Consider the following 24,936-nt stretch of genomic DNA (forward strand, 5'->3'; position numbering starts at 1 on the left):
AAGTAAGGCAGGCAAGACTGGAATGAGCTCACACAAGCTGTACACTGTATTTAATATCTGGGAGGGGGAGGGGAACGAAGAAGGCAGCTTTATTCCACCATATATACAATTCTTCCTTTTAAATAGACGTTGGAAAAAAGAAACACGAACCATAAGAAAATAATTCTTGGGCATAAGCCACCATGCTAGTTCAGCATTTATCAGGACAAGATTTTTAAACCTGACACTGTTGATTCTAACTGTATAGAGTTCTTAACATAGATTAGATACATAGAGTACCTTTAATATTTCTCTGTCCCTCTTCAGCCAAAGGGTAGCAATTCTCTTTGGTGCGTACAGCTGTAACTTCTGGTTTTGCTTTAAGCTTCATGAATGAAGAGTGCTTATTAAAGCTTAAGCCACTTAAAAGAGAGCAAAGGGGACACATCTAAAATCACTATTTCGTATTTTAAGATAATGAATATGTACTTAATATTTTTAAATGTGTATGTACAGCATACTTAGATCTATCCATTTCAGAGTTATTTCTGAAATGTCTTAATTATCTAATTTCCATGTCATTTAATTATAGCTGTATTTAAAACAGTAATAAAATTAAATTACCCACAATTAAACTTTCTTTAAAAGTAATTCTATGAAAGGTTCAAACCCTTTAAATTTGATATTGGGAAAATATAACTACATCAGTCTGCATATACACTGAGATGGAGGATGGGGAGGAAGGGGGAACCCCAGCCCAGCGGTGTTACAGGTTTACAATGGAGCTTTCTGTCAGTTGCAGTAATTTGTAGACAACAAAACAGGTCACACAAAGTTCAAGAAATGTGTTGGGTCAGAAGCTGTCCCCCAAAGCAGAATAGAACTGGTGATGTTATAGGTATTACTTACGGTAGATCGGGCAGCACTTTGACTTGGTTCTGCTTATTGCCATTTAGCACCTGTAATGTCCTCTGAGACTCAAGGCACGGCCCCTTCCCTGTTTCCTTTTGCTTTGCCTTGTTTCTCTTTCTTGTCTCATGCATCCCTACCTCTCGCAAAGCAGGTGAATAGGAGCAGACCTGTTGCAAAAGCAACATTTTCAGTAACTTCGTATCCAGTAAAGTGCAGTCATTTTCTTTTGTTGTACTTCATGCAAAGCAGTCAACCACCACCCATAGCTTGCTCTATCTAAGTTTTTAACAATATGATCTCTAAATGATGGCATGTAGAGATTGTTGAAAGTTGTCTTCTGCAATCTTTTTTTATGTTTTTGTAATTCACTCTTTCTGCTGGCCTCTGAGATGAGTGGAATGTGTCTGGGCCAGAAAGTGGGAGATTCTAGACCTCTCTCTTGGGTTTTTGGTAGCTGAGAAAATTTTGGTCACTTTAGCTGGACCTAAGACTGAAGTAAAGAGAATTGATTCTCAGGTACTTAATGAAAATATTTTAAAGCTTCCTGCTCCCAACCCAGGCAGCAAAACCCAGGGAGCAATTTGGTAAAGAAACACTCACTATCCTCTCCTTCATCTCTTCTAAGATGAGGAGTTGGATTAAGCCTTTGAGCCTTGTGAAGGCAATAAGCTACTTATCTCTTAGGTGCTCTCTCTTTATTAGGGTAGCTTTGGATGTTGTAGATATTTTGGCTTCTTTCCAGTAATACAGACCTTCCAACCCACCTGTAACATGCATTTTAAAAAGTCATAAAAGTTTCTGCAGTTTGGCAAAAGCATGGGAAAAAGTCCAGTGGGGGGACACATTCAATGATTACACAATATCTGAAGAAAGATATTAAAGAAGGCTTTCGGTATCTATCAGATCACCGTGGATTCTGCAGGCAACTTGCAAGGGGTGAGGGACACTTTACTTGCACCTTCACTGTACATTTACCACCAGAGAGTAGGATGTCACTATTTGAACCCATAGAAAAGCCTAGTTGATAATGCTCTTTAGCTGGCAAAATTGGATCATAAATAATATTTATTGTATGGATCAAGAAAGGAGGCACAGGAATGCTAAGGAAAGACACAAAAAGCTCATTAACTTGTTTCAAGCACTACAAAAATTCACATTTAAGTACTTGCAGAGAGTGATCAGTAGTCATGGCAATACTAAAAATAGGAATTGCTGCTGCGTATGTGTTGGCAACAAACATTAAATATTAGATATATAGGCGGTTTATTTTTAAAATTCTGACAGTCTTTTGTTCAAACTCTGTTTAAACACAATGCATTAATAAACGATGATCTCTGTTCACAACAAAGTCTTGTAAAATTCAGGAAAACTTATGTATGGAAAATGTATAAAAGTGTAAATTTGTTTTTCTTTGACTCTACCTGTAGAATTCTAGGACTTACAGAAACAGTTCTATTTAGCTGTTGGTATTGAGATTACTGAAATGCTCTAAGCTAGGGCACGTCATTACTGTGAGATCTCCTTGACTTGCCTGCATCCTGCCAGCAGTCATGGTTTTGAGAATTTCTTTCACAGCTTTCATCACCAGCTATCACAAATTGTGATTTGAAGGCAGGAGAAGGTTTGCAAGCAGGAGAAAGTTTTTAAGAGAAGAAATTCACAGGAATACAGTGTGGTTCAAAATCATAAAATCTTGCATGTAACAAATGCTTGGACTCAGCAGAATAATAGACTGCTATAGTTTCAAAAAAACTTGAAGGAAGAGATAACCCAGGAAAATCACACTGTATTTGGCATTTTCCTTAATTACAAATGTAAGATTGCAATAAAGTATTTACATCATAGATTATTTCAAAAAGCTCACAGTGTTACTTTTCATGTTAACTACAGAAAAACAGATTTATCAGGTGTTACAAATTCTTTGGCAAGAAAAATCTTACTATTGCTTTGAATCCAGATCTTGGGCAAGGGAAATTTAAATACAGTAGAGTCTATATACAGGTGGAAGACAATATGTGCAATAAGCATGACCTTAGACCTCAAAAGAAAGATTTTCCAAGACTTTCATGAATCCAACTACTTATAAAATACTTAAGTATGATAGGTTATTAAGGAGAAGAAGAGTTACTTACTATTTTTTGAAGAGAAAGTGGTTCTGTAGAAATAGTTATATTCCTCTGTAAACACATTTTTTTAAAAACTGCTTCTGCAACAAACATTTGAAGCCAGGGGGATGGTATGGAACAAATGAACATTTTAAATTCATCTACCAAAAAAACTGGATTAAAACAAAGGGGGGGGGGGGAAAAAAGCCTTAAAATGAGAATATACAAACCTGTACATCTAGAGTTGTCTAGAAGATAGCTCTCCAAGACTTTTTTTCCCCTACTGTTGCAGATTCAGAAGCTATTCTCCATCATAATTACTAAAAATATTCATATTAAAAAAGATTCTATCCATCATCTGATAATAAGTCTAGCTTCCAAGAAAATGGTCAAGATTTTAAAAGGCAAAGCACCACTTTTCATATAGATTTTTTTTTAAAAGGCTCTAAGTACAATCTTATGAACTATACACCTTGATTTTGAGAATAAAATTGTGTATTTGGCAAGTTATGCAGGTGATCGTCTTTAAAATCCATAATTGACACAATACAAACACAATTCAGACACAATGTATAACACATGAACAAATAAATCTGCAAGTGATGCAGGGTGACCAACAAATTCTACATTAAGTGACTGTAAGCAAATTTCAACTCCATTCAGATGTACCGAACAGTTCATACTGTTTTAAAAAAACCCACAAAACAGACAGTGGCAGAAGAATACATACCTAAATCTATCTCAGTATGTGAAGAAAGCAAGGTCTGCCATGAGGAAGAAAGTCTTTACTGCATTAAGAGAATATTCTTTTGGCTAAGAAGCACTCATACATTAACTGATCTGTAGACTCAAAACATAAACATAGTTTTGAGACTACAGGCACTTTCTGCTCTAAGAGTGACAGAATTTAGAAGAACTCTGCAACAGTTTTTTGAGCTTTAAGTGCTGTGGTCTGAATCAAGTGGCAGTCAAAGAGTAAGCCAAAAAAATAAGTCAAAGAATATTTACTCTTTATAACCAGACTGTGAATGTTGTTCTTGTGAATGAATGGACAACATAGAACGGGTAAGTTTCCATTTATGCACAGGAAAGTAAGAAAGTCTTACAGAAATACTATCCAAGATTCTCCCTATTATATGAAAGCTAGAAACTCTGTTGGAGAGGCAGCAATAGTAGTAAGATACTAAAAGCTCCACTGATTTAAGTATTATAAAGTTCCAACTGATTTGGCCTTCAAAGATCTAAGGCAGGTTATAATGGTTCTGATAATTTGCTTTCTGTAAGTCTGGAGTGGGACTACTTGTATAAAGACTGAAATTTTAGTTTAATTTTTTCAGGATTGTTCTTTTCAAGTGTTCAGGTAGGAGAAGGTAGACACACTTTAAACGAAGCCTACGTACACCTGTCTCTAGGGAAAATGGTGACTGAAACCAGGATATCCATGCAGGTGTAACAGCTGAGTTACAGTTTTCTGACTATTTCCTAGTAGGGAAAAAAAGAAAAAGAAGAAGAAGAAGGAAAAAAAAAAAGAGCAGCTTTGGTGATAATTCAGTTTGAAAAAGAAATTTAAAACATTCTGTAGTTTTCTTGAGATTACTCTTTTATTTATTTTTTCAGTTCCTTAGCCCCTTGCTGCTGAAAGGACCAATATCTCAACAGACATTCCATGTTAAATGACAATGGTTCATTTGAATCATGACGTTTCTCTTCATTTAATGAACAGGAAAAATTGTGATTCATGGGATGAGTTGCTATTTTCCCCCACCCTCCAAACAAAGTCTATTAATTCTAAGGATTTGGAATGAGACATTGATATGTTTCATTTGAAGTCTGTATGGTTCAAAGAGTTCAGCGTAGCTTTTGGAGTTATGGCTGAAGTGTCTTTAACAAACAAGATCAAGTTTGTGGAGTAAAAAATTTCAACTGAGAACTGGCCTGAGCTGAGGTGTTGCCAATTGCCTCTCTGAAGTTATGGCTTATGATATGCTTAAATTTCTTCCTAAACCGACAGGAGAGCTCCAAAGATTGTTCTTCCTCTCCCACTGTGTAATCTTGCTTTCGCACTAACACATATTGAGATTTATTTAGAGGGATTTTGGTAAGAAAGCTTGTTGTGTTTGGTCTTTGCTTGGGACAGACAGACAAACACACAGACACATATGCACAATAAAATAGCTTCCTGCATATGTACACAACACACCATAAGACTGCACAGCTGCAACAGAAGGTAAAATACAACTTGAAAGTAAATGAAGGATTTTAATTAGGACTTCAGTGTACCTGATTAAAAGACTTTGAAAGGCCTTTTAAACACTCACCATCACATGAAATGGCAAGGTGCTGTGCCAAACCATCAGCTATTTGATGAAATACATTTCTGTCCATAAGCAAATTTGAGATGATCCAATATTCCACTACAGTTCCGAGAATTGAATTTAACAGATCAGTTATTTCACATCTGAAAGCCTAAATGAAAAAAAAAAGAAAAAAATAATATCTATGTACCTGTACTGTATAACAAATTCACACTGATAATGTATCAGTAATACCACTAGAGACCTTCTTTAGATAAAAGCCCACTCTGTTGCCACATCACTTCTCACTGGCTTTTCTTTGCTAACTCTTGCAGCCAGGTCAGCAAAATTAATATGTCGTTAATTAAGATTTGGTGTTGGAGAAATACAAGTAATTTGAAAACATCCTGTCTAAAACAACATGCAAAATGGGATGAAAGCTTACAAGTACAAAGTGATTTATTTTTAAATTAGGTTTTGTTTAACTGTAAGATTTTAAGTACTGCATTTATGCTAGTTAACCTTGAGCTTAATTGACAATTACAGGGATCTTATTCCTGCTCTATTAGGATTCTCTTTTCCTAAAGATTTCATCATGACTTTAAAGCTCCTTTTGTGATAACCATGTAGGACTGTGCCAAAAGAGACAAGGATGCAAAGCGTTAGTTTCCTGCACAGAAAAAACTTTGGCAGCCAGTTTGTGAGATTGGGAAACTTTATTCTGCTACCAGAAATTCCAAAGAGACTAGCAGCTGCAAATTTGGAAGGAACATACTTATGGGTATTAGCCTAACCTTTTTCTCCCTTAAACCTGCACAAAAATGGTCATGTGTAGATAAAAAAAACCCAAAGCCTATTTTCTTCAGGAGGCATCAAGACAATATACAGCACTTTAACATGCTGTCCAGAAAGTACTGTGAGGTAGATGAAAATATTTGTTCACCTTGACAAGCATTGGTTGGGTAAAGCAGTGCTCCTAGTGTCTGAGCTAGTCTGTGCAAAGTAAAGTCAAATCTGTCTACTCAACACCTTTCTGTGCCATATAGAAATACTTTATGCAATGATTCTGAAATAAGTTAATCCTCTGGTCACATGTACAACCACAGAAAATTCAGTATTTGTATGGCAGTTTTCAGAGTGCAAATTGGAAAAATACATGCACTGTAGTAGGAACACAAGAAACCCATGTGCCCAAAGACACCTGCCTGAGGCTCTACCAGAGAAGCTGGTACACTAGAGCACCGGTGGATAGTCCCCTAGTTCCCTAGTGAAAGGGAACACGTATTTCAAAATGCACAATTTTGGATAAGAGGGAAATTGAACTGAATATGTATATTCACCCAGCAAAATACTGGGTGAATAATTTAATTCCATCAATAGTTCTTTACAGGAAATGAATTACACAAATGCAGCAAATAAGCACAATTTTAACAGAGCTAAGTGACAGGATCAAGGACATACAGATGTATTCTGAGGTATATACAGATGCAAAGCACGAGTATTTACATTTTTTTTCTTGCTTCTAAATCACCTGCTTGTATTATTTAATCTATGAAAGTTTTTCAAGGAAAGGTGTAGGGAACAAAAACTGACCTTGAGGCAGCAGACTGAAATAATGACTGCTAATACTGCAAGTATCAATCATGTTTTGCAGTTGGACACATAGCTGCATACTAAACATAGCTGACACACTAGTTGCAACTATGTTTGCTCAGCTAACTACCTCTGCACACTGACAAAGACAAACCAGATACTGTCAACTACTACAGGCTTGGTTGACATTTTGGAAAAACGGTAGCACAAACCAAGAGCTTCTCCTTCATACTTTGAAATAAATGGTTCAGTGCTACAAATGAGTGGGAAATGCTCTAATTTACTGAAAGTATCATCTGTTCTAAAAATATTTAAATATTTAAAATCTGTGTTAAAATATGTTCTAAAAATATTTAAATCGGTGTTGGGTTTTTGTGCGTGGCTGAGGTTTTTGGGTAGCAGGGGAGGGGACTGCAGCGGTGGCCCCTGTGAGAGGCTTCTCAAAGCTCCCCTGGCTCCAAATCAGACCCAGCTCTGCACCAAGTCCAAGCCAATTAGCGACGGTGGCTGCGCCTCTGCGAGAACCTATTTATGAAGGGGAACCTGGCAGGAGGAGTGGGGAGCTGTGAGGAGGACACACACCTCTGCAAACACCAATCACTGGAAGGAAGAGGAGGAAGGGGAGGAGGTGCACCAGAGCTGCCCCCCTGCCACCCATGGAGGTCACCAGTGGAGCACAGGCCGACCTAAAGCCTGTGGAGGAGCCCACACCAGAGCAGGTAGTTGTACCCAAAGACAGCTGGGACTCTGAGGGCAGCCCATGCTGCAGCAGTTTGTTGCTGGGAGGACTGCAGCACATGGGAGAGACACATGCTGGAGCAGTTTGTCAAGAACTGCAGCCCGTGGGAAGGTCTCAACATCAGAGAAGTTCATTGGGAACTGTCTCCTGTGGGAGGGAGCCCGAGCCGGAGCAGGGGAGGAGTGTGAGGAGTCATCACCTTGAGGAGGAAGGAGCGGCAGGGACAAAGGGTGATGGACTGACCACAGCCCCCACTCCCCGTGCCCCTGCGCTGCTGGGAGGGGAGGGAGAGAAGTCGGGAGTGAAGCTGAGCCTGGGAAGAAGGGAGTAGTGGAGGGAAGGTGTCTGAAGATTTGGTTATAATTCTCACTGTCCTACACTGTTTGTTAAGTGTTCTTGTTTGAATTAAATTGATGTTCTTTTTTTGGACCCTAAAGAGTCTGTTTTTTGTAATGGGTGAGTCATCCCTCCCTGTCATTATCTCGATTCCTGCGCCTTCTGTGTTATTTTCTCCTTCCCATTCCTGAGGGGGAAGGGGTGAGCGAGTGGCTGCATGGTAGTCAGTTACCCTCTGGGCTCAAACCACTACAACATCTTAAGACTATTTTAATTTTCAACCACAAAACAATACAAATGCAGTAATGAAAGCCCATGCAATCTTAAAAAGGAGAAAGAAGCAAGCATTTCCATCAAACATGGGAACTGCTACCATGTATGATAGCACCAAGGCCTTTTCTTGTTCCCATTCTGCCCCCCCAGCAAGTGGGTTGGGGGTGTGCAGGAAGCTGGGTAGGGACACAGCCAGGACAGCTCACCCAAAATGTCCAAAGGGATATCCCATGCCATACAAAGGTCGTGCTAGGCAATAAAAGCTGGGGAGAGGAAGAGGAAGGGGGAACATTCCGGGCTACAGCATTTGCCTTGCCAAGGAACCGCTGCTTCTGATGGAGCCCTGCTTTCCAGGAAGGAGCTGGACATCTGCCTGCCCATGGCAAGCACTGAATGAATTCCTTGTTCTGCCTTGCTTACGTGTGCGCAGCTTTGCTTCACTTATTAAGCTGTCTTGACCTCGACCCATGAGTTTTCAAGTTTTTGCCCTTCTAATTCTCTCCTTCAACCTGCTGCAGGGCGGGTGAGCAAGCAGCTGGGTGGGGACTTACCTGCCTGCTGGGGTCAACCCACTACACCGTGCACAGTAAAGTAAGCAAGATCCAGTTAAGCCTTTTTTCAAAACTCTGTTCCTTGTTCTTATTGTTGAGAATCAAAGCTATCTCACCGAGAAAAGCACTGAAGTGGGAAGAGACTGTTGACTGTGTTAGCATACAAAGGTCACATCAGTACAAGTGATGTCTGCCAGCTTAGCAAATGCAATTCCTACATTGCTGTTCCATTTAATGCTTTGCCAAGTCAAGTACAGTGCTACAGTGACAGAAGTTTCACAGTGCATTTTACTAACATAAAAGTTCTTATAAGAAAGTTTTTAAGACAGAGGAAAATTAATTTTAACTTTTCCACTTTGAATTAAAGTTATTTTAGAGTTGTTCTTTAGAGATCTCTTTCACATGGTATATATGTTTTTAGGGTTATGCAGTACTCTAAAAGTGACTAAAACGTACTTCCAAGAAAGCTATTGGAAGTGACAAATAGACCGGAAAGACATTTAGTTCTACAAATCTACACCACATAAACTTACCCAGGTAATGATACTTGAAACACGGAAGAAAACAAATTAGATATATGCAAGATGATGAAATTAAAAAATGGGATGAATGTCTTTTTCACTCCTTTGTCAGGCTATGCAAGACAGCTTTTTTAAAAAAAACACCAGTAGAATCAGGGATCAAAACCATTTCTGATACTATTTGTGACATCATGAAAAGCCATGCAATAGGTCAATGCTACCCTGTTACAAGCAATATACACATTCCTTTGTAAATTCTAAAATTGAATTAACAGCTTTGATTCAAGAAACCTTGACCAGGAGTTTCTGCATCAATCCTATTTAAATAATAAATAAAAAATGCTATTTATATTAAAATCATATTCAGTATTGATTTGAATATCTCAAGTGAATTAAAAACCTCTATGTTCTTTGGCAGTACATATTGAACTACAAGAATAGTGTGTCAGTTTTATTCCACCAAGTTGTTCCAGCACATTGACACAGTGATGAGTGAGGGCATACAATTTCCTGTCACTAATTTTATTCTGCTACTTTTAAGATAAATTCTATCTTAACACAAGAAAGCAAATGCGCTCATATATGTAACTTGAGTTTTTACAGCACTTAATTCTTTCTTTTTCTTTTTTTTTTTTTTTCTGATGTAGGTTATAGTAGGCCTGAAAAGTGAAATACCTTTTGAGTAGGTAAACCAAGGAAACCAGTAACTCAGAATTTCAGCATGGATTTTCTCACCTAGAATATTATAACTGTTTCTAGATTACTCTTTTTACACCCACACATCTGTGTTTACACACATATATAAAAACCCCATAATTTTGTAATAAATCACCATTAGAAGAGAGGAAACATATACAGGTATTTTCCCTCCACCCTAGTGCTGATTTGCTGTCATCTCTTTGAATCACAAAAAAGGATAATCTAATTCTAAAAAGCTAAAAAACCCACAATTGCCTACTTTTACCACTTAGAAAAAACATTAGATATGTCACACACAAAAAAAAAGTATTAAATTAAATTATTCACCTGTTTTTATTTACAGATAATTTCGTTAGAGAATTGCACAGAAGTTTGGTATATCGCAATTGGCATGTTAGTTTCTTCCCATGAGCTAATATGCTTGTGTAAAGTGGGAAACATGGTCACCCCTTTACACTGTGCTATAAAACAATAAATTTCTGTGCCCATGCAGATAGTAAGAATAAGAATACTCAAAGTCATTCCTTTTTTTTTTTTTTTTCCTGAATGGGCTTATGCATTTCTTGCCAATGTGTTGCCGCTAAAGCAAACAGCTTTTAAAAAACAAAACTGGTAACAATGACTCATACCCTTAAGTTGAAGACAGGAAGGAAAATTTTGCACTCAATATGCTATATTTAATGACATGGAAATACTGTGGCTTCATTTATGCATCTCTAAAATAATAAAAATAGGAGAAAAGAAAACACAGTTCTGCCTGCATAGCTGGGGAGGATCTGATTCTCCGGATTTCTGCATGACCTTTCCAACTACGTCATAGAATTTTAAATGGAGTCTCTGAATATATGGAAAAATCAGTATATAAAATTTTAGTTTAACAAAATTGAGACTGCAGAAAGGGATAATGACAAGTTTTGAATGTAAAACTATGGTATTTTGTTTCAGAGTTTATTTTTTGCCAAAAATGCAAAGGGAAAGAAAATGCAGTATATAAATATGAAGTTAAAGAATAAGGCTGTAAGAAAAAACATACAACACTAAAGATATTATGAGGCAACAAGCTGCTTTTTAAGGCTAGAATTCCTATCTGCAGGGATATTGTACATTACAGTGCATAAGATCAAAGTGGGAAAGCAATAGGCATCTGGGTTTTGTGCTGAAAGTACAATTCTTATATATATTTATACAAAGAAAACAGGATCTAAATAAGAGGTAGGCCTCTATGTTTTATGTTATGTTTTATTCTTTCTTTTAAGTTTATTTTTCATATTTGTACTACACTCTATCTGACACAAGTGATTATTCTGCTTATGCAAAGAATGGTTTATGAAAAAGGTATGGCTTACAGTGCTGGAACTTGTCAAAAGAAGGCATAGTAGAAAAAAGAAAATGGTGCCTACCCTTAACTGCAGATTCAACACCAGGAAACATATGAAAGCAGTCTCATTTTCCAAAGAAACAGAATGGCCACTGACACCAACTGAATGCAAGCCCGCTTGGTGCTCAGTACTTTTGAAAAGGTAGGTTGTTTAAATATAAATATGGGTATAGAAGCCTAATTTTAGGCACTTTTTAAATATCTTGACCAAGGATAAAAGGCAGCACTGTTTCAGAATGTCTTGCTTTGATAGCCCTCAAAAAAGGTAGGAGGTCTGGCTAGGTAAGATGACTGAAACTCTCATTATGTTTAATCTTTCTGCTTTCTTAACATAATGAAGAACTACTAGGTATTATATTGAAAGTGCTTTTTTCTCTGGAATACTTGATTTTCTATTGTTGTTCTGTTATTGTATTGAAAAAGTGAATGAAGTACCTATTTATTCTGTGCTTTCACAATAATTTAAAAGCGAACGCAGAGACAGCAGTAAGTTTGTATTTTATGTGAGAATCTAGAAGTCAAAGATGTTTTACAAGGCCTCTAGCTTCTGAAAAGAAAGAGGTGGTATAGAGGACACTCAGTATCTTTCAGGTCAGTGTCCTGCTGGTCAGCAGGTCACAGAACAGCAATTAAGTTGCCTTCAATTCCATTTTTATGAAAAGACCCAGGGAAGATACCAAATGAAACTAAAGGACTTGGGAAGAAAACTGGGACATTTATTAAAATAAAATAATGCATATCTGTAGAGAACAGCAAAAAACTATTAGTTTTGTTGGCTTTCTCCTTCCAACATTTCCTGAATACAATTGCTGTGAAATAAGATAATCACCTCTTTCGATACACCTTATTGTTTGACAGGATGTGTTAAGCTGGTGTCCCTAATGACTACAGTAATACCTGCTGGTAAGGGCATGTGAACATCTGAATGTAGCCAACAAGCTACTCATGACTCGTTTCTTCTCTACAGATCAATATGAGAATCTTATGGATCAATTCATTTCCTTTAGTGGAGCAAAAACCAGCATGCTTCACAACAAAAGGCAGCTATAACAAGCAGCTGTGATACTTACATATAATTCCTCACAAAGGAATGAACAAAGGAACACCTTTAAAAAAAATATGTCAGTCTTCATTATTTTAAAGTATAAAATTCATACTCACATTTTTTCTCTTAAATTCTCTATGGGAAAGTATGACCCAATCTGCTAGAATATTTATGTGTTTGGTAAAAAGCAATGAGGTTTCACCTTCCAGCCAAAAGGTCCTCAGAAGAACTGTCTGTGCCATGACTTGCTGATTCTGTGAATTGGTCCCTTCAACCAAACTGTAAAAAAAAGTAAAGTGAAAAACCTAAATCTTTATGCCACTTCGATTACTATAGTTACCAGACAGAAACCTTGTATTCTGTCAAAACAGACACAGGTTTGGCAATTTTTAAGTATGGAAAGATCAGACACAATTTCTGATGAATAATAAGTAAAATAATGATGACTATTACAGTCAGACTGAAGGAATTCTAATGTTGTGCTAATATTATATAACGCAAAGGATGCCTCTACGTATTGGGTTCATGTGGTGAGGTGTGAGAAGCTGCCCCCACGTCCCACAGAGCCAAGGCCAGCCGGCTCCAGGACTGACCCGCCGCTGGTAGCGCCTCTGGGACTACGTGTGTAAGAAGGGGGAAAAACCACCTGCTTTGCCATTGCAGCTGGAGAGAGGAGCGAGAAGATGCGAGAGCCACAACTCTGCAGGCAGCCAGGTCAGTGGAGGAGGAGGAGGAGGAGGAGGAGGAGGAGGAGGAGGAGGAGGAGGAGGAGGAGGAGGAGGAGGAGGAGGAGGAGGAGGAGGAGCTCCAGGCCCGGGAGCAGAGGTTCCCCCGCAGCCCCTGGCGCAGCCCCTGGCCAGGCAGGCCGTGCCCTGCACCCACGGAGCTCACGGGGGAGCAGATGCCCACCTGCAGCCCCCACGCCGGGGCAGGGGGGTGTCCGAAGGGGACTGTGACCCCGTGGGGAGCCCCACGCCGGAGCAGGCTCCTGGCAGGACCCGTGGGCCCGTGGAGAGAGGAGCCCACGCTGGAGCAGGTTTGCTGGCAGCACTCGTGACCCCGGGGGGGACCCACGCTGGGGCAGCCTGTGCCTGAAGGGTGCACCCCGTGGGACGGACCCGCGCTGGAGCGGTTCCTGGAGAGCTGCAGCCCGTGGGCAGGACCCACCTCGGAGAAGTTCGTGGAGGGCTGTCTCCTGTGGGAGGGAGCCCGAGCCGGAGCAGGGGAGGAGTGTGAGGAGTCCTCCCCCTGAGGAGGAAGGAGCGGCAGGGACAAAGGGTGATGGACTGACCACAGCCCCCACTCCCCGTGCCCCTGCGCTGCTGGGAGGGGAGGGAGAGAAGTCGGGAGTGAAGCTGAGCCTGGGAAGAAGGGAGGGGTGGGGGGGAGTTGTCTGAAGATTTGGGTTTACCTCTTATTACCCTCCTCTGATTTGATTGCTAATAAATTAATTTTCCTGAGCTGCGTCTGTTTTGCCCATGATGCTAACTGGTGAGTGATCGCTCCCTGTCCTTATCTCGACCCACGAGCCTCTCGTTGTATTCTGTCCCCTGTGCAGCTGAGGAGGGGAGTGACAGAGCGGCTTGGGGGGGTCCAGCCAGGGTCCACCCACCACACTTTACTATATAAAAGGCAGAGCGAAACCAAAACTTTTTTGTACTTCGTAAACTAAAGAAGGATAATTGTCTCTGCAGCAGAAGATAGCAGTTAATTGAATTAATAAAAAAGTAAAATCAGTATGTTCAAAATGCTGCTTGTCTACTTTAAAGAACAAATACTGAAGCATTGTAAAGCTAAAATACAAATTTATGAGCAAAATCACAATGCTCACTGAAACTTGTAATATAGTAAGATAATAGGCTGGGAAAAGTTAGAGGCCTTAAAACATGACTAGAAAAAACCATATACACATTACAATACACAAACTAAGAATTGAGAAATACAAAAGGAAATGCTAAACTGCCAACTCTGTAGAACAGTATCTTATTAGGGACATACTAAAATCAGGATACAACCTGCTGTAGATGCAGAAATCCATGTGAAATTGTGAAAAAGTAATAAGAAAGCATTATCCTATAAAACCCACCTTTTTGTCAGAAACTGTACTTCAGCTTTTACTAAATCAAAGAAAAACTTCAATAATGTTTTGTGAACTATCCTCTGTTCATCTTCTTTCCCTGAAACTGGGACTGCATGACAAATGGATTTGCAATAAAGGCAAGACCTGAAAAATAAACACCGAAAAATCCATTTGTATGACAGAAATCATAGCCTGATCTATCGGCAAAAAAGTCAGCTTTGACTTTTGACAATTTTGACAAGGAAATACCTTGCTCCCCAGCAACATTCATCATTTTAAAGCCTAACTTTGCAGGTTTAAAGCTGCATTTTCCTAAAAAAAATTAACACATTTGTGACGGGCTTTGTTGCAGATGAAGATTTTATACTATAGCGTAAACTAAACAATTTAACCCTATTTAATTTTTTTGTCACTACTTGAGGTTCTGTACAATTACTGAATTGAACAGAACTTCTTTAAAATCCTTTAATTACAAGCTACTCTTGTAATAATTTATAAACATCATAACATCCTACAAACCTTAGTTCAGAAACCAGTTCACACATAGTATTTGATGGGACTACAGTTTGTGATCAAGCCTAATGATTGTCTAATGTGATGGAGATAATTTTGAAATAAAGTGCAAACACATTTTTTTAGCTAGACTTTTGAGTACTGGAACCACCAGGTATACAACTGTTGGGCATTCACATTCTGCTAGTAAGCACTAAAAGATAAAACACTCTATCTAAAAGATAAAGTATCTTCCATTCCATGCAACATGTTCCTAATAAAAACTATTAAATGTCCAATTACAGTGATTGAAGTACAGTGATTTAATGCCCTTTAAGACTTCAGACATGCTTACAATCACACACATTTATATATGTTATCGCAGTTGTATCAAAGTAGTTAAGTGTTACTTAAGATTTGATGACAGCAATAAGAAGAGGTAGAGTTTCTCTTCCAAATGATCAGAAGATTTCTACTGATGTAAATTACAAAAAATGAGTTGTCAAGCTAAAGCATAGACTAACGACCCAAACGGCTCCTATGTACTGAGTCTTGTATTTGTAGATGTGTAGGATATAATCAGACCTTCTGAACAAGATGATAAAGTTTATGATTAAAATCAAAATACAGCATGAAGCTTCATGTTTGATAAAACAAGACTGTGATTTGCTTTGTAACTGCAGATACATACGTGTGTGTGTGTATATATACATATACATCAGCACAGCAATAATACATAGATTATTATAAATTGTGGAAAGCTTAAAAAATAAAGTAAATAATTTCTAAAAAAGGAAGGAGGACAAGAAAATCTAATTTTTTTTTTCTTTAAAAAAAAAAAATTCTTTGCCTGTGAGCTAACAGCGGAACATAAAGTGAAAGGTCCAAATTCCAGTTACAATTCTAGATCTTCACATACAATTAACTTGTTCTGCTGAAAATGCAACTTTGATACAATAGAATTCCAGCCCTTCTCTTCCTTTCCTGAGTTTGGAGTAACATAACTATTGCATCCAACATATCATTAAACCTTCTTACCTTACAAGCACCTGTAAAAAGGACCATGTGCCTTCCTTACAGACAGGACATTGAAGAAGATCCAAATAGTACTTTAACATAGATGGGGACTTCCAAGGAGGATCATTTTGGAGAATAAGGTTCAAAATGTGTTGAAGTTTAGCACAAAATGTTGCATCAGTATTTCCCTGTAATAAAATGAGAAAATAATATTGGCTCTATACTGGCCACAGATCCATAATCACTAAGAGTTTATACATCTTCTTTATTCCTTACAATCCCAAGGGACCAAACTTAATCAGTGATGTGCAATTTAATGCGTAACTACAAGCATCAAAATTCAGAGTTTACAAGAAAAAAAAAAAAAAAACAAGGAGAGCTTGCTCTAGTGAGCTATTCTAGTTGAATGTATCAGTGCTTAGAACAAACCTTCCTCTCAGCTGAGCTATCTGTGGCCTACTAGGTTAAAAAACAACATCATACAAGTGCTGCTTCTAAAAGCAACAAAAAAAGAATTCTGGGCCAATTTTCCCACAATATTTAAAGTACTACATTCACACAGCTTGTAAATAAATAATAATTTTTAAAAATCCTTAAGTATTCTTCCCTTTATAACACAAACACACTGATGAACACTAAGTGAAGGGTGAATACATCACTAAAAAACACTAAATACAATGTCAGAAGCAAAGATTATAATACTTCAACTTCTTGCTTTAACATTTATAATGCTTTAGCCTTTATCACTCACCAGTAGGGCATATTCTAGAAGAGAATGAAGAACTTGCACAGGAGGTGTAGCATACTTTTGAGCAGCAGTAAGTTCTGTGATGACATCATGAAATAAATACTCTTCCACTAATCCTTCAAGTATATACCACCTGTTTTTGGATACAACAGTACCTTTAACCTAGGAATGAGACACCTTTGTAAGTAAAAGAACATCTTGGAAAAAAAAAAACTTACAAGAAATAACAGGAAATCTCTAAGTAAAATGTCAGTAATATAATAAAACAGGGAGAAGGATATATATTGAACCAGGAGAATTACTTGTTGCCTGATCCAATAAGCTGCTGTCATCTAGCAAGGCCTTCACTCTCATTGACCTGGGCTTTCACTGAAAAGATAGTAGGCTTCAGAATGTGCTTCTCTTCTTAAAAGATCTGAATACATCTACCCTTTTAAAAAACAAATTACAATTCACACAATAACTTTTCTATAATTTATTCTGGAAGGGTATGAAAAGGCATGTTAATATTTCTAGAAGTGCAGAGTAAATCCCACAGTATATGGCCAGAGCAGTAATATAATTAGTACCACCGAATAGCTAAAAAAAATAGAGAAAAATATAGAATCATGAAATGCATCCTTTATGAGTACATATCATAAACCTATAAACCATATAACTGTTCTATCTCCCTAGTTGTCCTACTCCCATATAGCATGTCAGAGAGGCAGCTAACGCTGCAGACAGCACAAGTATTGATCCCAGTGGATTTCAAAGCTCTGAAGATCTTCTTAATGGCACTGGGCTTCCTTCTTATTCTCTGCCACTCATGACAGCAAAACACTTAACTCTGCGAGCATTCAGAGGACCCAGAAGGATCTAATGGCTTTCATGAAATGCTGTATCTGCCCTGCAATTTCCCTGTTATTGTCTCTATTCTCAGCTTTACAAACCTTTATTTCCACGGATGAATGATATGAAAGAGGAGCTATTGAAGATCTTAGCTACACTGCTATTTACACCTTTCCTTCAGCCCAGGTTCAAGCCAAAGCTAAGATGCACAAACTAGTTGTAACCGTATTGCTAACTGAAGAACAGCTTCCCTCTGCCTGGTAACTTCTGTTTTGAAATCCAGCTATTTTGTTTGATCATACCGCCTGAGGCTCTAGTAAATTCAAAGAAACTGGGATAGGGAGTCACAACTGAGAAGTAGAGTCAGGAAGCTTATTGATTGGACTGCTGGGAATTAAACAGTTATATAAATTTATTGTTGCTCTAGTCCCTGACAACTTTATGATCTCTGACAAAAAAAATATGACTCTTAATGTACATTAGATAAAGCTACTCAAGACATCATAACAATTGTTTTAAAATTAGTTTAAAATTTAAATTAACACAGACTTTGAGTGCAACTGTGGTTCTGAGGTTTATGGAGTACACTCATATTAGCAAGACATTTTCCTAAGTGTTTCAGTTATAAACTAAGAATATTAGGAGCTCAGGTCAAACCTGAAAAACTTCTGATAGAAATTTTAATCATATTTACATCACAGCTAAAGTCTCAGTGAATGAGTTCTACCTTAGCATTAGATACTTAATTTCTCTTCAAATGTTTCACTTCTCAGATTCCTAATGTATGCCGTTGTTACATTAGCAATAAATAAAGCTGCTCATCTAGACAATTTTCTTTTAATCAAGTCTTTGTGCATCTGGCATTTGCAACTCACATTTATTTCAATTTTCCCATTCATATATGCACTATTAAAATCTTCACATTATTTCCTTTGGAAATAATGGTTGCATTCATACTTTTGTAATGTTAATTATATGCAAACAGCACATCTAAAGAGCAATCATAAACTGTTTAATGGCAGTCAAAGAACAACTTCTCTGTTGCCTGGATTTAAGATGTGTGAAGATGACTGAGTATATTGTGCTTGTACAAGCACGTTACTCCTGGCCCTCGTCCAGTGATCATACCAGAGTCCCTCTTTTTATATTGTGATTGAAACTTTTATCTCTTGAAAATTCTGGTACTAGAAGACACAGCAACATCAATGCATTATTAGGAAAGTGCACTGAAACAAAGCTGTTTTGGGAGAGTGTGAGGCCTTTTGCATTACATTCAAGACAAGGAGGAGGAACTGGAGAACCAGTTTTCAGCTTATTTGTAAGGAGTAAGAAGGGATGATAGGAAACTGAGGTGACAAACTTCCTTCAGTATCAGGAGAGACCTACTGTAGGGCCTTAATATTCAGCAAGTTGTACGACACTGCGTTGGCCCACGTTCCAGCTGATGAGGAACTAGCAGTTTCTTTTGAAGCACTGCTAGCACAAACATTAAAACTTTGAGCAGAAACAAATAAGAATTGAAGGTCCACAGACAATAAGTTGTGTTTTATATAGCATAATGTAGCAAAGAAGCTGACAAAAGAGAAATATTTATTTTACGGAAGATGATAGATAACAGAACATTTAGCCGAATTAAGCCTTCCTAGCAGATGCAAGCTGAGATGACCGAATATAGTATGCATTCCTGTTAATTTAGTTTGTAGGTTTTACTTTACTTCACTAGCATTATTGGAAATGTTTATGAAAATCATAAATAAACTGCCTATAAAAACCCATATCAGATGCAAAGGATAGCAATGGATATTCCACCAAACAACAGAAGACAGTGGCAGGTCATGCACAAGAAAAGTACTAGAATTTGGCTTAAAATTCCAAACAAAAAATTATATTAACAGTACAGAGTAACAATTTCAGCTTACATGTGTTAAGAAAGCTGCAGTTTTCTCTCATAAATTCAATAAACTAAACATCAACATTAAATTTCAATGCAAATCTGTTCAGTAACAGAAATGCACACAGTATTTTTCCCATTAGTAGCAGTGTTGTATGATTACAAAGGTATTTTAGTGCTCATATTTAAAAAATATTTTTCTCCTCCCTTCCCTATTGTGTCAATAGAAAGAAATCTGATAAAAAGAGATTTCTGTGAAGCCTGAGTGCTCATTTTGTCAGACTGGGACCTCATTTATATATCTAGTAACTATTTACATAGTACAGCTCATGAAGATAATAAATCTTCAGTTACCAAGAAATACAGGAAACTACTAGATATTATTTGTTTCCTGTTTTATCTTTTAAATAACACAAGTTACCATATAACATACAGTAGCTCATAGATATTACATATAATGCCCTTTAAGAACTAAGAGGTAATGTTTCAACATTATTTAAAGATTTATTTTTAGTATTATAAATAGAAAAGGGAAAATTTTTCAAGTATTTATTACTTAAGAGATAACAAAAGCTTAATAAAACTGTCCTGGGATGAGTGAGCGGTGGAGTTTTTTGGTGGCAGAGGAGGGGGCTATAGGGGCGGCCCCCTGTGAGAAGCTTCTCGAAGCTCCCCCAGCTCCAAGTCAGCTCCACCTCTGCACCAAAACTGAGCCAATCAGCTGCGCCTCTGCGAGAACGTATTTAAGAGGGGACGTGGTGACGGGCAGTGGGACTGGTGAGGAGGAGTTGGGGCAGCTGCCTGAACACCAAGGTCAGTGGAGGAATGGAGGAAGAAAGGAGGGGGGGAGGTGTGCCGGAGCAGAGACCCCCTGTATCCTGTGGGGAGACAGCAGGGCAGCCCCCCCTGCCACCCATGGAGATCTACGGTGGAGCAGACATTGATTTATGGCCTGTGGCTTCTGCCTGGATGATCAAGTTGCTGTGCCTGAAGAAGGCCGGGGTCTCGTGGGAAAAGGCAGCCCCGCTGCTGTAATTCAGCGCTGGGAGGATTGCAGCATGCGGGGGAGTCCCACGCCGGAGCAGCTCGGGAAGGGCTGCAGCTGTGGGAGGGAATCCAGTCGGAGGAAGTTAGTGACCCATGACAGAGCAGTGTGGGGAACGCTGCGGCCCGTGGGAGGAACTCATGTCGGAGAAAGTTTGTGGAGGACTGTCTCCTGTGAGAGGGGGACCACGATGGAGCAGGGGGAAGAAGTTCCAGAAGCTCCCTCCACCGCAGATGGCAGAAGTGGCAGCACTGACTGCACCCCCCATTCCCTGCCCCTGCGCCACTGGGGGAGGAGGTAGAGATATCGGGAGCAGAGCTGAGCCCGGGAAGAAGGGAGGGGTGGGGGGAAGGTGTGCTCAAGATGTGGCAATGCTTCTCACTGTCCTACTCTGTTATGTGTTGTTAGTGTCTGTAATAAATGTATGTTCTTTTTCTTTCTTCCCCCAGCGAGTCTGCCTTTTGCTCATGATCATAAAGGGGGATTTTTCCCCCTCCCAGTCCTATCTTGAACCCCAAGCCTGGCTCTCTGTCCCTTCTTATTGCCGGAGGGGAAGGGAGAGAGAGTGGATGGTTGGCTGCCGACCAGGCTCAAACCACGACAAAAACTTGTTGCTGACCTGTATCTGGTTTATAGCATATATTTGGCTCAATGGGAAGAAAAATGAGAAATTAGCTAAATAGTAAAAAAAAAAATAAATTAAGTCAAAATTGTTATGAAAATAGGACTGGAAAACATAATGTAATCTACTTGCAATCTGTGGACTCTGAAACCCACATGATGATGTTTAAGGCTTATGCTGCCAGAACAACTACTGTTTCTTTCTGCAGTGAGACTTTAGCTAAAGTCTGTCCCTACTAGCAAAACCAGGTGAGCACCGCAAACAGTTGTGTATACTTTCTCTTTATTGCTACTGCATAAATACAGTTCTTGAATAATATAAAGATGCTCTAAATCACGTTAAGGCATCTTTCTTTCTTTTCTTCTAACATTAACAGGTAAAGTTCTCTTAGCCAGCAGGATTAAAGAGTTTCTTTGTAATAAAGGCGACAACCCTGCATGCGTTGGAAGAACAAACAAAATTCAAAAATATTCCAGTGGTGCTCTATAACTCTCAATAATTTTGTCAGAGTTTTGTATAACAAATAATTTTGAATGTTTCATCAATACTTCACTATGAAAGTATGTTTGCCTAACTTCATAATAAAATTCCATATAGGCAACTTGTTCTCTTTGTGAGAATCCTTACCTCCAAATTGCATTGATCCAGGCCGTTTTTTTGAGCGAGCCTGTGCATAATAGCCTGTAAAACAGGATAAAGTCAGCCTGCACACTGGATACCAATAAACATACTAAATAAATATTGTATGAACCCCCCAAATGGCAACTTCTGTTAAGCACAGTTCAACCAAAACATTCAACATAGTGATCTATTCATATTTATCTTTTCAACATTTGGATGGCAAAATTATAAAACAGAGGATTAGTGAACAAAAAGGAAAATAGTATGGGAAAATTTTCTCCCCATTTTTCTTGTTATTCTCCTGTTATTCCTCTTCTTCTTGTTTATGTTTAAGGACAGTTTTACTAGATTTGGTCCACTTAACCACATTAAAAAATATTAAGGGTTTTCAGGTTTTCTATGGCAAAATGCCAACTTTGGATTCCTCTTGCAAGTTACCTATAACGTGAAGATATGGCAGTAGATGCAAAAATGTTTTACTATTATTGCTATATTTAGTTATGGCTTAGTGTTACAATATTACTAATACATGTTACCAAAAAAAGTCTTTTTAGGAGAGATTGTGTTTAGGATGATGATCACTCCATCTGCACATAACATCATAGTTTGAGGGAAAGATAACCTGATAGTGCGCTCGTTGTGTGTAGTATACATGAAAAATCAACAACACATTTATTTTTTTAAAGGTCTGAAGCATAAAGTCTTGATAAAATGTCACTGATAGAAGATGTAGCATTTGAAGGGGTATAGACTTAAGCAGCATGAGTCTTCTATTTGTTAACCTTTTGTTTAAATATTGAGGACTTAAAAGTTCTAATTCTTTTGCTGCTAAGAACTTAATATTAATATACATAGAGGACCTGATTTTGCAGTTACAAAACCATACAGCACTTCATGTAAGCAAGCTCCTACAAAAATACTGACACACCATCACCTGCATCACTGTAACTTACAGAGGTAATATAACCTAACCCAAAGTAACTGTTTTTTCTATATACAGTGTTTTTAATTACTAATGTGGCACCTTTATCAGGATTAGATATGTGACAACATTAAAATAAAGGAGTGCATTTAGCTCTACTTTTCACTTGTAATAAAACGCATTCATATGAATCAACAAAATACTTGCCTCTAGGATATGGTTAGTGTTAAAAATGTGTTAGTGTAATTCAGCTAGATAACAGGAAATTCACAGAAACACTGTAATCCAAAGAAATTTTGTCAAACAATATTAGCTACTACTTATCTCATGTATTACGCCAAGATTTCAAGTAGCCAACCCTGTCTTCCACACACCCATGCCTACCAGTTACCACTACAAAATTGTATTTTAACAAACAGTAGATGTAGTAAATGTGGGATTATTAAACATTGCAGGTTAAAATGCATTATTACTATTTCAAAAGATGTTAAAATATCTACTTCACTAGCTCAGTACTGTAATGAAGGATAAATTTAATAATATACATTTTACTCTAAGAAAGCATTAACTGTTACTTACCACAGAAAAATACATATGTTTTATAACAGCATTTTTCATTTCAGCAAGCTGCATGTTAGGTATGATTTGGTCTGTTTCTTGTGCAGCTAGGCAAGGATTCATTTGGATAACTTCAGTATTTTGCATTTCTTCCTGTGCAGAGCAAAAAAAATACCACTTTTTTAGTTTCAAAGCTAATGCTCTAAACCAGCTTTTATGTGCTAAGTCTTTCTATATATTCTGTTGTAAACCCCTGAGTGCATGTGCATGCTTATGTAGTTGTTCAAGGGTCTACATGATGTGCCAGATCAACAACGGGTGGTTTGGAAACAAACCACTGACATTGTAGGAAGCTATACCATAGGAATTATCAATGCAAACTTCCCATAATTATTTTCCTAGCTGACTTTAACTCTGACATAAACCCTGTGGCTGAAACAAGAGATGTGTTTCCATAATGGATTTTCTCTTTAAACTTTTCAAAAACTAAAAACAAAGCCCACACCTTTTCAATTAGTCAAAAATTTAGTAAGGATTTTTTAAGACTTCTTTCATCAGTTTGACTAAGACCATGCATTTATTTTATAAAGCCTACTACAATTAAAACTTTTCAGTTCTTGGCTATAAGCCTGAACCAAACTAGTAATTTAAAGGTTCTTTTTTTCAACAATTTATTCTCTAAGTCCACCTATTGTCTCCAGCTACTTCTTCAGCCCAGGGAATGAGGAAGTATTTATCAAAGTGGTTACCAACTCATTCTGAAAAGGTTCTTAGTAAAGCCACATCATTTTTGTTAGTAAAAAAATAACTACAAAAAAACATTTAAATGTTTTTTCAGGATATGAGAACAGCACATTTCCATAGGGGCTTCAACGTATACTTTTTGTATCCTTTTAATCAAATATGCACAGACTAAGAATAAAATACCATGTTCGTTTTAGGCAAGCACACATATAGCTACAGAACCATCCTCCTCCTGCAGCATGATGAGTTAAGAATGCAGATACAAGTGAAGTGTTCCCCTTGTTTGCAGTGCTGACGGGCATTTTTTAATTGAGAACAGATGCAGAAGGCTCAGGGTAGCTTGCCATCTAATTCAAACACCTAAATCTGATAGGTGAGTTAAGCTTAGGAAATAAGAGTAGGCAAAAACCACACTAGCGATGCAATCATAAGATGCAAGCCATGAAGAGTTTATATTTTTAAGATAAAGTTTCAAACACCACACGTTTCATCCTGTCTGCAGATTTTCCCTTAAATGTGTTATTCAGATCAAAAGCATTTGGCATGTGCATAACTATTTCTAAACAAATACTAAGTTTGTCACACATTACAGAAGAGATCTAAGTATTTTTGGTAACTTGAAAAGAACTCCAAATAGCTTTTGATAAGCCAGTGGTAACTGAGCTCTGATGTATTAACTAGTCTTCTTATAGCATATTCTGAACATTATTTTCAACATGCTTATAAAAATACGTATATTCAAACAATTTATAGTACCATATTAGCAAAATTTTATGAATTCCAGTATGTATTCAACAAAGCATTTAAAGTCACTCTTGAAATTTGAGACTATCTCCCTAAATTTATGCATGTGCTTTATTATCTTGAACCAATAAATTTGACACCTTGCATGATGAAATTATTAATGACAATCTCACAGAGTATTTTAACACTAGATTTA

The 24,936-nt window shown here is 37.8% G+C and overlaps 1 protein-coding gene across 4 annotated transcripts in view; it reads right to left on the reverse strand.

The window, feature by feature from the left end:
- SLF1 (SMC5-SMC6 complex localization factor 1) overlaps window positions 1-24,936 on the reverse strand; it is a 45,059-nt gene that overhangs the window by 8,475 nt on the left and 11,648 nt on the right. For all 4 annotated transcript variants that reach the window (XM_042787605.1, XM_042787604.1, XM_042787603.1 and 1 more), the window contains 10 exons: window positions 23,274-23,405; window positions 21,779-21,832; window positions 16,766-16,924; window positions 16,036-16,202; window positions 14,512-14,649; window positions 12,542-12,704; window positions 5,315-5,462; window positions 3,024-3,169; window positions 889-1,058; window positions 280-401 (listed from right to left, as the gene is read on the reverse strand). In XM_042787605.1, the coding sequence (XP_042643539.1) occupies window positions 280-401; window positions 889-1,058; window positions 3,024-3,169; window positions 5,315-5,462; window positions 12,542-12,704; window positions 14,512-14,649; window positions 16,036-16,202; window positions 16,766-16,924; window positions 21,779-21,832; window positions 23,274-23,405 (1,399 nt within the window). The remainder of the gene's footprint in view (window positions 1-279; window positions 402-888; window positions 1,059-3,023; window positions 3,170-5,314; window positions 5,463-12,541; window positions 12,705-14,511; window positions 14,650-16,035; window positions 16,203-16,765; window positions 16,925-21,778; window positions 21,833-23,273; window positions 23,406-24,936) is intronic.

This window comes from Tyto alba, unplaced genomic scaffold (assembly GCF_018691265.1).
Source record: "Tyto alba isolate M040663 unplaced genomic scaffold, T.alba_DEE_v4.0 Super-Scaffold_13, whole genome shotgun sequence".
Lineage (NCBI taxonomy): Eukaryota > Metazoa > Chordata > Aves > Strigiformes > Tytonidae > Tyto > Tyto alba.